Below are 13,300 nucleotides of genomic sequence, written 5' to 3' on the forward strand. Positions count from 1 at the left end.
CAAAGAGGTTCTGGGGCTCCCCAAACTAAGGCTTCTGATTTGTCTGTGAGTGTGGGGTTTGGGGAAGAGCTGGGAGGCACAGTGGATGGAGACTGGGATGTGGCCTTGGCCCGGGGCCCTACCCTGGGACCATGTTCTCCCAGAGCCTAGTCCTGGCCCCAGCTCAGGCATATGACTCAGCCAGTGCTGAGCAAGGCTTTCCTGACCCCACCAGCCAGCCCAGCTCAGAGACGCCTCCGCCCCGGCCACGTCAGGACATAGCCGCCCTGGCCACCCAAGTCAAGTCATGCCCATCTGGCCAGCTTTTCAGCTTCTCTCCCCCCCGCCCACCACCCCCACTGGCCCAGGTGGCAGCACCCCTCCAGAAGGTGTTTCCATTTTGACAGCAGCGGTCCCATCCCCTATGCCTTCTTTTCTGGCCCTGGAATGTGGAATTGACAGCCTCAGGCCTTGTGGCCTGAGCTTCGACTTGGCTCTCCCAGCCAGGCTAGTCCCCCACCCAGCACTGCCTCCAGCCAGAGGGACCTTTCCCCATCCTCCTCTAATCAAACCCCAGGCCTTCCAGAATAAGTCCTGGGCCCTCCTCTGGAGGCCTCGCTCACTATCCCCCACCTTCTACTAGGTATTATCAGAGAGGACACACCTCCCGCCACTACCTTGCTTCCTAGGGTGTGGGCCTTCAAGGGAAGGGTCTCTCTCTAATGCACGTGCACACTACACAGAGCCTGGCACTCAGTAGAGGCTTAGATGTTGGCTGAGTTGGACCTGACTGAAGAGCTCCCTGAGTTTATGTGCACCCCCACTGAATCATGCCCACCACCACACTTTTTTCCTGAGCCACAACCCTCCCCCGAACATCTTATATTCAACCAAGAGGCATCCCTAAGTGTCCACTCTGGGCCTCCCAACCCCAGTTTAGCCACACACAAGGGAAGCCAGGCCTCCGTCTCCCTCCAGTGTCCTTCTGACAGTTCCAGTGCACTAAGCTCTTGCCTACCTCAGTGCCTTCACACTTGCTGTTCTAGCTGCCTGAATGCTCTCCCTCAGTCCAGCTCTCCATTGTTCACCAAGCCAAATCCTTCTTTTATTCTGGAAGCCCCTGAAAGCCATCTTCTCAAAGAGGCTTTCCCAGACCACCCAAATTACAGTAGGCTTCCCCATTATTCTTTATCAGCAGCACCCTGATCATTTGTTTCTTGGCATGGCTCACAATCTGAAGTCATTTGGGTAATGTCCGTTTCATGTATGTATAGTGGATCTCCCCACACTAGACTTGTGAGGGCAGGAGTATGCCTGTCTCACTCACACCATATCCCACTACCTAGAACAGTGTTTGCTCTAGGCCCACAGCACCACACAGCATCTTTGTGCAAATGAGAAAAAGTCCCCCCTCTGGGTTGACCAGCTGTATGGATACACAGCTAAGTACAGTGTCCTTGTGGGAACAGCAAGAAGGTGTTTATTCTCCATTGGGGCCCAGCCTTGTACCTGGGTCCATGGCTTGGTGAGCATGGGCTGATTCCAAGAGCTCTCTTTGGAGCCTTTGGCACTAATGGCCTACGTGACCATACAGGGAGCCCTGCTTGTCACACAGTGGGCAGACACTCAACAAGCGCCCTTGAATGGAGGGCAGATGGAGAAATCATTGGGCAATTGCAGTGCAATGGGCTGAATGCTCCCTGTGTGCTGGAATGCAGAACTTGTCCTGGAAAGTGAGGAGTGAGGAAAGACCTCCCCCTGGCCCCCGCCCAGAAGACAGAAGCTCAGCAAACTGAACTCAAGTGGCAGGTGTGGCCAAGCCCTGGAGGACAGAGTTTTACACCTTCAGGCCTGGCTGGCGTGGCTCAGTGATTGAGCGTTGACCTATGAATCAGAAGGTCACGGTTTGATTCCCAGTCAGGGCACATGCCTGGGTTGCAGGCTCAATCCCCAGTGTGGGGCATGCAGGAGGCAGCCAATCAATGTTATCTCTCCCTCTCTGAAAATAATAAGTATATATATTAAAAAAGAAGAAGAAGAAGCACCTGCCCTCAGTCCCCCAGGAGACTCTCTTGCCCTGGGCCCCTCTAGGGAAGGTATCTTTACATCTTAGTCACCTTTCTCAGGGCTTCTCCCAAGGGCAGCATTTCCTGCTCCAATGTGCATCCTCCTGCTACAGTTTGAAACTTGGCCCTGCCATTCTGCACATGTGTTACAGAAAGGGAAACTATGGCAGCCAGCCTCCAGGGTGGCCCCGGTGTTTCTCGCCTCCTGGTATGCACACCCATCTGTAGTCCGCTCCCATGATGAATAGGGCTGGTTTGTGTACCCACTCGGATATTGGAGAAATGATGATTTGTGACTTCTGAGGTTGTCATCAGAGGTTGTCACTGTGGCTTCAGCCGTGGTCTCCTGGATCACTCACTCTGGAGGAAGCCAGTTATGTCATGAGGACACTCAAGCAGCCACATGGAGAGGGCCATGTGGTGGACAGCGAAGGCCTCCTGCCACCAGCCGGGGCCAACTTGGCTGGCATATGACAGCGTCCCGTAGAAGTGAATTCCCCAGCCCCAGTCAGGCCCTCAGGTGTCTGCACCCCAGCTGACGTCTTGACTGCAACTTTATGCGACACCCAGGGTCCAAACCACCCAGCTAGGTCACTCATGAATCCCTGACTCCGAGAAACTTGTGAGGTCATAATTTTGTGTTAATTTTAAACTGCTAAGCTTTGGGGTAATTTGTTACACAGCTAAAGATAACTAATGCAGAAACCAGAGGACAGGTTCCCTCAGAAAGCAAGCAGACAAAAGGTGATGCTGGGAACTGAGAACAGATGCCATTTCCTGAGTCCTTCCTTGCACCCTGGGTACCCACATGCCCCTTTCTGTAACTCCTTCTTCCCTGTCCTCACCCTGCCAAGAAATCTGTCATCATGGCTCAGAAAGTAACTCCAAAGAGGCTGTTGAATCTCAAACATCCTCCCCAGCCCACCACTGTACCAGTTCAGACCAATTGTCTTTCCTCCAGCCTGTCTCTCTTTAATCCACAGACTTACAGACCATTCTCAAGTGCAAACTGATCATGTCACCAGCTTAGAAGCCTCTGTCCAGCTCCTCAGCATATTTACCTAGACTTGTGTGGCCTGGTCTTGCCTCCATCTCCAGCTGCTGCCCCAAAGAGATCTGTTCCTGCCATACCAAGTTCCCCAGAAGAATGTTCAAGTCTGCAAAAAGCAGACTCATAAACATCCTTCAAGGCCCAATTCAAAAGACTCCTCTCTGGGTAGTCAGGCATTCAAAGATGGTCCCTCCCTCCTCTGTGCTCCCATATCCCTCAGCTCACACCCCTTGGAAAGCTCTTGACACCTCGAGGACTAAGTAATCCTTTATGATTTGTTCTCTCTCACATCCAACTGCTGCTCTAAGGAAGGGAGATCCTGTTCAACTCTACCGCTTGGAATCCTGCCCCCCACCGCCCCCCCCCCCCCAGCTGAGGGTCTGATGTACAGGTGAGACTCAATAAATATGCAGTAAATTTCAAACTGGAAGGATTCTCTCCAGGCTAATCCCCTGAGACCAGAGCTGACATTGTGGGGTAATGGGATAGATATGAAGGAGGGTGGGAGAGCCCCCCTCTTCATTCAGCTCCAGCCCCTGCTGGGAGAGGGCCAGTAAGGCCCATGGTCAGTGCTCCCCGAGTGTTTTAGTACAAACACCGCTTATGCTCAAGCCTGGTAAGGGGGGGGTGGGGAGACTAAGGGACTGCATTAATCCTTCATCCATTCATCACTGGTCCTGCTGGCTGCGTGTAGACTGGCTCTCAGCTCAGAAGATCACACCCTAGCTCTGTGATCTGGGGCAAGTTACTCAACCACTCTGAGCCTTCATTTCCACATCTAGACAATGGGGGTCCTAACAGCATCCACCTCACAGGGTTGTTGTGAGAATTAAATGAGTTAATATGTGTGGTTGGCCCAGAGCCTGCTTTCTATAAGATGCTGTTAGCAGCAGCATCTTCATTGTGTTCGTTGCCGGCTCTTCTGCTCCCCCCTCTGAGTCAGGAGACCTGGGTTCCAGGCCTGACTGCTACACAGGCTGTGTGACCTGAAGCAAGTCACTCCCTGTCTCTGGGCCTCAGACTCCAGCTCAGAAAATAAGGCACTCAACTGGCACCTCCACCTGCATCCTTGTCTTCATCGGCTGGCTCAATGTTTAAAACACAAAGACTTTTTCTTAGTTGGAATGCCTTTGACAGAGCAGCACAGGGTCCCCACCACGCCCTGCTGTCTCACACTCCTTTGCCAGCACTACCCCTGAAGGCTCTTGTGTTCCCGCCCCTGGAACAGATGGTCTCCACGCACTCTTCCAGCTGTGAGCCCAGCCTCCCCCTCCTGGCGTCCCTTAACACATCTCAGGATCAACCTCACCTGAGTGGACGGTGGCCTCCCCCAGTTCCGAAGGAAGGTGGTGGCCTCTCAAGACAGTGGCCCTGCAAGATGAAGCCCCCTAGGGAGCGACCCTGTCAAACCAAAGCTCGTGGAGCCGTGGGAGCCCCATCTCCACCCATGGGTGTCAACACTGCCCCCGTGCAGCGCACAGCAGCTGGCCTGAGAGGGCACTGGAAACCCCATTGTGGGGAGAGTTACCTGATGGGCACAGAACTCCACCCCCAGTCCCAGCCCTTGGCCAGCTTCTGCCTCACTAGACTTCGTATACTCTGCCCTGGAGTGGCTTCCTGCCTCTCGGGAACACAGGAAGCCGACATTGTTGGGATCTAAATGGCCTTTTCCTCCTGGCCTCGGGTCAGAAAATGAGCACAGAGCCTCGATGTGCACCTGAGCCCAGAGCTGAAGGCCCACACTCTGAGCCCACCTCAGCTCCTTCCCCAGCTGCCCACCTGCCCACAGGGCCTCACAGCCCTGCCCTTCCCTACTCATCTTCACGCTGTCCTGGAGGTGTGTAATAGTTTATATCATGTATCAACTTGGCTAGGCCATGGTACCTGGTATTGGTTCAACATTATCCTAGATGTTTCTGTGAAAGGGTATTTCGGGGGGGGGGGGGGGGGAGGATAAGATTAACATTTAAATCAGCAGACACTAAGTAAAGCCATTACCTTCCAGAATGTAGGTGGGCCTCATCCAATCAGTTGAAGGCCTATATACAACAAATGGCTGATCTCTCCAAGCAAGAGGGAGTTCTGTCAGCAGACTGGTTTTGAACTCAAATGGCAACTCTTCCCTGGGTCCCTAGCCTAATGGCCTACCCTGCAGATGTTGGGCTTGCCAAGCCTCCACCATGGCATGAGCCAGTTCTGTATAATAAATACCTGCCCATCCATCCATCCGCCCACCCACACATCCTGTGAGTTGTTTCTCTGGAGAACCCTGACTCTTACAAGGTGTCTCAGGGCAGTGGGCATGGTGTGGTTCTGAAGTTGGAGCAAGAAGAAACCTGTAGATCGTCCCATCCAGTGGTTTTCAAACTTTTATTTTTGCAGCCTATCTCTCTTTCAGATGAGCTCAATGAGGAATCTCAATGATATTCGTTCATATTTATTTAATACTTGTTATATGCCAGGCCCTGTTCCGAGCACTTTGTTATCTCATTTAATCCCTGCAGTTGCCGGAGGAAGGAGTCCTGCTGCGTGTCCCATTTTAAAGGGCAGGTAACCAAGGCTCAGAGAGGTGGAGCAATCTGCCCAAGCTCTTACTGGTAAGGGGATTTAAAGCTGGGATTTAAATCCAGGACGTCTGAGCCAAGTGCAAGACCACCACACCATCCTACCTTTGAATATATTTAACTCCTAAAACCTGAGCTGCTTTGGTTGAAGTGTGCAGGTGTTTCAAGGCCTCAGCCCCTGAAGCTTTTCCTTGGGTTTCCCCTTTTCCCTTTCCTGTCAGGCCTCTAAAGTAGCTCCAAAGAACACAACTCCTTTCAAACCCATTTGGAACCTCTGATCTAGTCCAGCTCCTCCTTTAGAGAAATGGAAAAGCCAGTCCCAGAGAGGTTAAGTGTCTCACCACAGTCACACAGCAAGGCTGCCTCTGATGACTCCAAGGAGGTCCTCAGACACAGGGGAGAATCTGGAACCCCCGGTGAAGTAAGAGGAAGAAGGAAGAGCTCCTGAACCAAGGTTTCTCCAAATCCAACCAGTGAGGGCTTCTGGGTAGACTTGTCCCATTAAGGGCTGGATTGTCCTCCCCAGGTACATCCCACTCTGAGGAAGCTTCCTCCATCTTCCAGGCTGACTAGAGGCATTGAGAAAGGAAGTAGTCTACGTCTGGGTCCCAGACCAGGTCCAGATGGCAGCTCTTGGGCCCTTGAGCTGGTATTCTGGTCTCTTCCATTGAGTTTCAGCCTAGTGGGAGGCTAGTGCCCTTGAGCAAGGCCCTAGACCCCTTAATGCACTGCCCCCAGGACCTGTGGGAAACCCACTGTTTGAAGTAAGGAACTCCTACACATCCCTCAAGACCCAGCCTACATATGCCCACCCTGCTAAAGCCTGACAGGAACATCTCTGTTAAGTCAGAGACAACCTTTCTTGCATACCTCTGTGTCAGCTTTGCCACCGTGTTCTGAGATCGGCTGGTGGCATGTCTGTCTTCCCAGGTCAGGGGCTGGGTCTTGGCACCCGTACCTGACACAGCATCCAGCCTAGAGGGCGCTCAGTTCATCACTGTGCCTGCAAGTGAATCAGCACCTGCACTGGGAGACTTGTCCAGCCTATGCAGACTCCAGCAGGGAGTTTTCAGGCCCTCCCACTGTCTGGCCCAGACCCTTGTCTGTAGATGAGGAAACTGAGGCCTGAACAGGGAAGTGACTTCTGAAGTCACAACAGCTGTGTGAGTGACAAGGCCAGAAATAGAGCCCGGGCACTGACAAAGGCCCTGGGCCATTGTCCCATCCACCTCTGCCCCACTCACACTAGTACTCATTTACAGCCACACACAGAGCCTTGGTGTTCCCCACCATAACCCCCTACGGGGCAAGGACAGGGTTTATTATTAACCCCGTGGTGCATGGGAGGAAACAGGCTCAGTGAGGTAGAAGACTGGCTGAGGACTCACAGTGACCTCATCGCCTATATATATCTGTCATACTTACACCCACATGTCTCACCACCTTCGTTCTTCATCTGCCTCGTTGGTCCTTGAGTCCTCTCCCTTCCCTGCCTGGTCTCTCACCTCACCCCCTCAGCCATATTGCATTAAACAGTGAAGTGCAGGAGGGTGAGAAGTGGAAGAACCATCGAGGTTATGGAGCAGGGTGGCCAGAGGGGACTGGACGAATGCCCCAGCCTCTCAAGTTCTAGCAAAGTGTTCTCGCTGCCCCCGCCTGCAGCCACATTCCCCTCAGCAGCGCAAGCTTTGGGAAGACTATAAATCCAGAGCCTAGACGTTCTATACACCCCACCCACCCATCGCCCCTGGCTGCTAATCCAGAGGGTTACCACGTGAGAGCCCGAGACTTGAAATGAAGACTGGAAGAGGAACCAACAAACCCTTTGGGTTGGGCTTGGTAAATAAAATGTGGCTTGGATTTTAGTCCACGGCTGCCCCCTCAACCAGGGAACCACTCTTACCTGGTAGCCCTGGATGAATGGACCGACAGAGGGAGGGAAGGAAGGAGGAAGAGGTGGATGGATAAGGGGCCTATCCATCTCATACCACCACAACCTCATGGTTCCAAAGCACAGAGAGTGGGCCCGCTCGTTCAGCTCCTACCAGTAAGCCCAAGTGGTCCCAACCCTGCCCCCAGGCCTGGTGACCCCGGCCCTCTTACTGACGACCCTCCCTTGCTGGGCTCACCCCTGGCCCTTATGTGGCCCAGTCCTGACACCTGGTGGTGCCTCTGGAGTGTGGCCCTGGCTTTCTTCCCACTTCTCACTAACTCACCCAGAGCTGCCAAACCAGCCTGGCAGCTCACTGGCCACCTCACCTCCACACCAGGTTAACACCCGGCAGAACCAGGTGAAACTGGGGGCATCCCTGCTCACCTTGGGAGCCTTCCATTCACCTGGGTCAAATTCCCTCCTCAACCTGGACCCTCGAGCCAGGTCAACTGGGAAGCGTAGGACTACAGACTATCACAGAACATAAGGCCAGAAATGTGCCGGTCTCACAGTGAGTGTGCTGGGACTTCCTTCTACCCCACCCCTTGCTGCCTCCTTTCAGCACAGCTGTGGGAGTCACTGGGGTGAAGGGAAGGCACACTGGGGAAGGAAGGAAGGAAGGAACTGGGGGGAGGGTCAAGGGCTAACTTAAGCAGGTTCTCGGGTGGGGTGGTGATACAAGCAAAATACAAGAACCCACCCTCAGCAATTCCTTCCAGACTTCACCCAACTCCCACCCTAAACCACCGCCTGACCAGCCAGAACTCTTAGGAGGAGGGTGACACCATGTGGCTGATTTTGGTATTGCAAAAGTTCCCATTGGCCCCTACACTCAACCCCTTCCATTAAAGGCTTTATAGCCCTTTGCCTATGGAATGCCCTCCACATGCACAATCACACACACACACACACACACACACTCACACACTTCGATACACCCACTTCACCCTCCGACATCAGCTGAAACTCCTGGTCAGAAGCCTTCCCTCCTCCAAAGAGCATACACCCTGAAAACCCCACACTGGCCTAGCAGCTGTGTGCCTTGCCAAGAGATTTACTTACTCTGAGCCTTGGTTTCATCTGTAAAACAGATGCCATGAGCAATATATGGGAGCATGCATGCAAGCCATCTAATTTTAAGTGCTTCAACAATTGTTCACTAGGCTCTGCTGCCCAGCCTCCCAGCTCCACTAGGACGCTGATATGAAGGGAAGAAAGGAGAGTCCAGGTGGAGTAAAGGTGCCAGGGCAGGCAGGAACCCAGCCCCTTTGGCATACCTGGCATACTTGGCATTTCAGGAACTCTGCAAGGTGCAGCTGGTTTAAGTATGGACTTGGGGGATGAGGAGAGATGGGTCGGAGAGCTGGCAAGGGGTGGGTCCTGCCAGGCTCGCAGCCATGGGAAGGGGTTTGTCCTTTGTCTAGAGCAGTGGTTCGCAACCTTCCTAATGCTGCGACCCTTTAATACAGTTCCTCATGTTGTGGTGACCCCCAACCATAAAATTATTTTTGTTGCTACTTCATAACTATAATTTTGTTACTGTCATGAATTGCAGTGTGAATATCTGATATGCAGGATGTATTTTCATTGTTACAAATTGAACATAATTAAAGCATAGTGATTAATCACAAAAACAATACGTAATTATATATGTGTTTTTCGATGGTCTTAGGCGACCCCTGTGAAAGGGTCGTTCAACCCCCAAAGGGGTCGCGACCCACAGGTTGAGAACCGCTGGTCTAGAGGGTAGTGGGGGCCCAAGGCTTTACCAGGGAACTGACATAACTAGGTCTATATTGAGTCCCCCTGCAAGCTGCCAGGGAGGGTGGATTAGAGAGGTGGGTCAGGAAACAGGAGGCAAAGGGGCCACAGTCAGTCGTCCAGGCGAGAAATGCCGGCAGCCTATAGGGCTGCAGAGAAGCTCAGTGACTCAGTTGACTGATGGGAGATGGGGGTGAAGGAGAAGGAGGCATGTGGGGGAGGGGGGGAAACTGGGTGGGTCATGGTGTCAGTCGCCGAGATTGGGTACAGGGGTCTCCTGCTGATTTCACTGTGTGATGTGGGCCAAGACACTGACTTCTGGCATCAGTGACAGCCAAACACCAGGCTATTCTAGGAAATCATGAGAACAATGATTGAAAAGCCTGTCAGCCAGCAGCCTCCCCCACCACCACCACCCCTAAGTCTGATTGGGGCCTCTTAAACTCACCCCTGAGCTGCCACAAGGGAAGGACTGTGGCTTGGTGTCTTTGTAGGACTGCCGGTGCCAGGCACACAACACTCACACACCTTCCACACACCATCCATGTGCCAACTCCACGTGCCCCCCACACAGCTTCCACATGCCATTCGCTCATGTTACACCAGTCATCCATGCACAGGCTACATGCCACATACCAGCCACACACATCCACATGCTTGCCATCCTGTGTGCTCTGCATCACCCCCCAAATGAGAACCAGGCACCAGGTGGAGACCCCAAAGAAATCCGCAAAGCCAAGTCCCAGCCTGACTGGGTCTTGGCTTTCTCATTCCCAGGCCATCTCATTCCCAGGAAGACATGCCCCCACCCCCCTGCCCCATTAGCTGCTCACCTTTGCAGGTGCAACCCTCCCGGGTGATGACTTGCCGGCAGATTCCACAGGGCTTCACCTTCTTGAAGGTCTTCACCTTGAAGTGGTGAGTCTTGGGGGCCTCCAGATCCTCTGGCTGTGGGAGAAAAGGCACAGTGATCAGCCCTGGCGGCAGGCTGGGGTCCCAGGAGAGGAGTGAGGGGGGTGGGGAAGACATAGGCAAGGACTAGGGAAAGGGAGAGGCAAGAGCCCTTTCGGGTGTCATAGGCCTGAGCCTGTTTCTGAGAGGAGGTGCCCAGGGAAGGAGAAAGCTGTGGGTGGGACCCAGACTCCCAGGTGGGGTCAGTGTACTGAGACCTAGAAGACAACTGCAGACCCCAGCAGCTGGGGACCACAGGCCCCTCCATGGTTTCCTAATCACTTTTTTTAATTTGCCTTATTAACAAAGTACACTCATTTAAATGTATTGCTCGATACCAATTTTACACATGTATGCCCCATGGACCATACCCCAGAAGGTTCCCTCATGGCCATCCCGTTCACTATCCTCCCCAGGTAAAGACCAAAGATTCACTTTGACAGACTTTTAAACTTCACATGAACGGAATTATACATATGTACTCGTATGCCTGGCCTCTTTCGCGCAGTCCTATTCTGTGAGGCTCACCCGTGTGGTTGGTTACACAGAGCAGTAGCTCCTCCTTTTCATTGCTGTGTAGCACTCCATTGACTAGAGCTTATTCCTTTATCCATCTACTGTTGATAGTCCTTAACTTTTTATATATATATATATATATATATTTTATTGATTTTTTACAGAGAGGAAGGGAGAGGGACAGAGAGTTAGAAACATCGATGGGAGAGAAACATCAATCAGCTGCCTCCTGCACACCCCCTACTGGGGGTGTGTTCACAACCAAGGTACATGCCCTTGACTGGAATCGAACCTGGGACCCTTCAGTCCGCAGGCTGACGCTCTACCCACTGAGCCAAACCGGTCACAGCAATAGTCCTTAACTTTTACCCGTGTGCACAGAATGCCATGCCCCTCAGTTCTCTCTCACCCTCACTACCATCCCCTGCCCCAGCCCAGAAGTCTTCTTCCACCTTTATTTTTATTTTCGATTCTTTATATTAGGAAGATCTCAGTATGTTAAATATTCTATTTAAAGCTATACCACCACACACATCATATGAGAGGCAGGCTAGCAGTCCAAGCCTTCTCTATATCTGACCTACCGTGAGCTCCTGGACCAGTCAATCACCCTCCCACCAAAACCGGGGGCATCATAAGGTGGGGCACCACACCCCTCGAGCTCTGACAGTCTGTCCTTTGTAACAACATATAGGCACACACCCTGGGAGCAAGCCCTGCACCCACGCTGCTAAGAACCACCCTCCTCCCGCTTGAGGTCCCCCGTTCAGAGGACTCCCCAAAGAAGTCATCCCTGCCTGCAGGCTCCATTCCTCTCCAAGGCGCCTCACTGTGGTGTCTAACCTGGTCCACTCCCTTGCTCCAGCAGCAGGGGCCACAGAACACAGACACTGCACTTCCCTCCTTCCCTCTCCCAGGCACAGAGCTTCCAACACCGTCCGCACGCACGTGGACACACACAGAGACGCAGTCACAGACCCTGCAGCTCCAGGGAGGGGGTTCTGCTCTTCCAAGTCCCCTCTCGAACCCTGCCTCAGGGCCTCCCAGCTCCAGGACAGGGCTGGAGGGGGCAACCTGTCCAGAGCAGGAACGGTGACAGTCTCACACACCCAGCATGTCCAGGACTCCTATCTGAAGACGCTGTAGTGGTGAGTCCTGGGGAAGAGACTGAGCCATGAGAGACACAGAGAAAAACAGACAAAATGAGAGCGAGACAGAAAGCCAGAGTAACAAAGATAGAGAGAGACTGTGGAGGGGGGAGGGGGAGAGAGAGAGAGAGAGAGAGAGAGAGAGAGAGAGAGAGAGAGAAGACAAGACAAAGACAGAGTGAACAGAGACAGAGACAAAGAGACAGGCAGAGAGAAGACAGAGAAAAGCCACAGGGAGTCAGACCGAGAGGAGAAAAAAGACCAAGATAAAGGCAGAGACAAAGAAAAAGACCAACAAGCCCACACAGAGAACGTGGTAGATTAGATAGACACACACAGAGACTATAAAGGGAACCGGAGAATCAAAGGGGCACAGACAGACAAAAGGACACAGGAGCCAGCTTGAAGGGGCCCCCAAAGACTAAATCGGGGAAGATCTGAGCATCAAAATACATAAGACAGGAATGGCTTAGATGAACCCATTCTGATATGTGAAATAATTGGATAAATGGAAAGATGAGGAACAGGGTATTTATAAGACTCAAAGCACCTCCCCACATCATACTTGTAAATTACCAGGGGGAAATGTAACTTTTCCTGGCAGACTCCACTTCAATCAAGTGATCAAAGGTACCGGCACCAGTGGTTGTGTGCCACAGGGGGACATACAGAGAATGAGCATCGCTTCTGCCACATTCCTGCCAAAGAAACACAAGCCCAAGCTAATCACGAGGGAACATCAGCCCAGCCCAAACTGAGGGACAGTCTACCAATCCACGGCTTGGACTACTCAAAAGTGACAAGGTCGTGAAAGCGGAGGAAAGACGGGGTGGATGTCCAGACTGAAGGAGACTGAAGAGGTGCGACAGCCAAATGCAATGGCTGCTTCTGAACTGGATTCCTTCCATGCCAGGAAGGACATCATTGGCCATCTTATCAGAGGACGAGATGGTAGTCACATATCAATGTCAGTTTCCTGACTTTGATGGCTGTGTTGGGTTAGGCAGGGGAAAGTCCTTGTAGGAAAATCAGGGAAGCATTTAGGGGTGGTAGGCATCGTGTCAGCAACTTACTCTCAAATAGCTCAAGGAAAAAGAAGGTCGCCCCGGCCACATGCCAGGCGGCTCAGTCGGTTGGAATGTCGTCCTGTGCCCCAAAAAGGTTGTGGGTTTGATCCCCGGTAGAGCAACCGATCAATGTTTCTTCTCATCTCTCTCTCGCTCGCTCTCTCTCTCTCTCTCTAAGCATGTCCCCGGGTGAGGATTATAAAAATAAACATATCCTCAGATGAGAATTTTTTTAAAAGGGTCTTTGCATTGCATTTGCAACTT

General features: G+C 52.5%; 1 protein-coding gene across 15 annotated transcripts in view; it reads right to left on the bottom strand.

The window, feature by feature from the left end:
- The window catches only part of TNS1 (tensin 1), a 222,503-nt gene that overhangs the window by 166,692 nt on the left and 42,511 nt on the right, over window positions 1–13,300 (bottom strand). For all 15 annotated transcript variants that reach the window (XM_036319688.1, XM_036319699.1, XM_036319697.1 and 12 more), the window contains one exon: window positions 10,188–10,302. In XM_036319688.1, the coding sequence (XP_036175581.1) occupies window positions 10,188–10,302 (115 nt within the window). The remainder of the gene's footprint in view (window positions 1–10,187; window positions 10,303–13,300) is intronic.

This window comes from Myotis myotis, unplaced genomic scaffold (genome assembly GCF_014108235.1).
Source record: "Myotis myotis isolate mMyoMyo1 unplaced genomic scaffold, mMyoMyo1.p scaffold_m19_p_8, whole genome shotgun sequence".
In the NCBI taxonomy this organism is placed as follows: Eukaryota; Metazoa; Chordata; class Mammalia; order Chiroptera; family Vespertilionidae; genus Myotis; species Myotis myotis.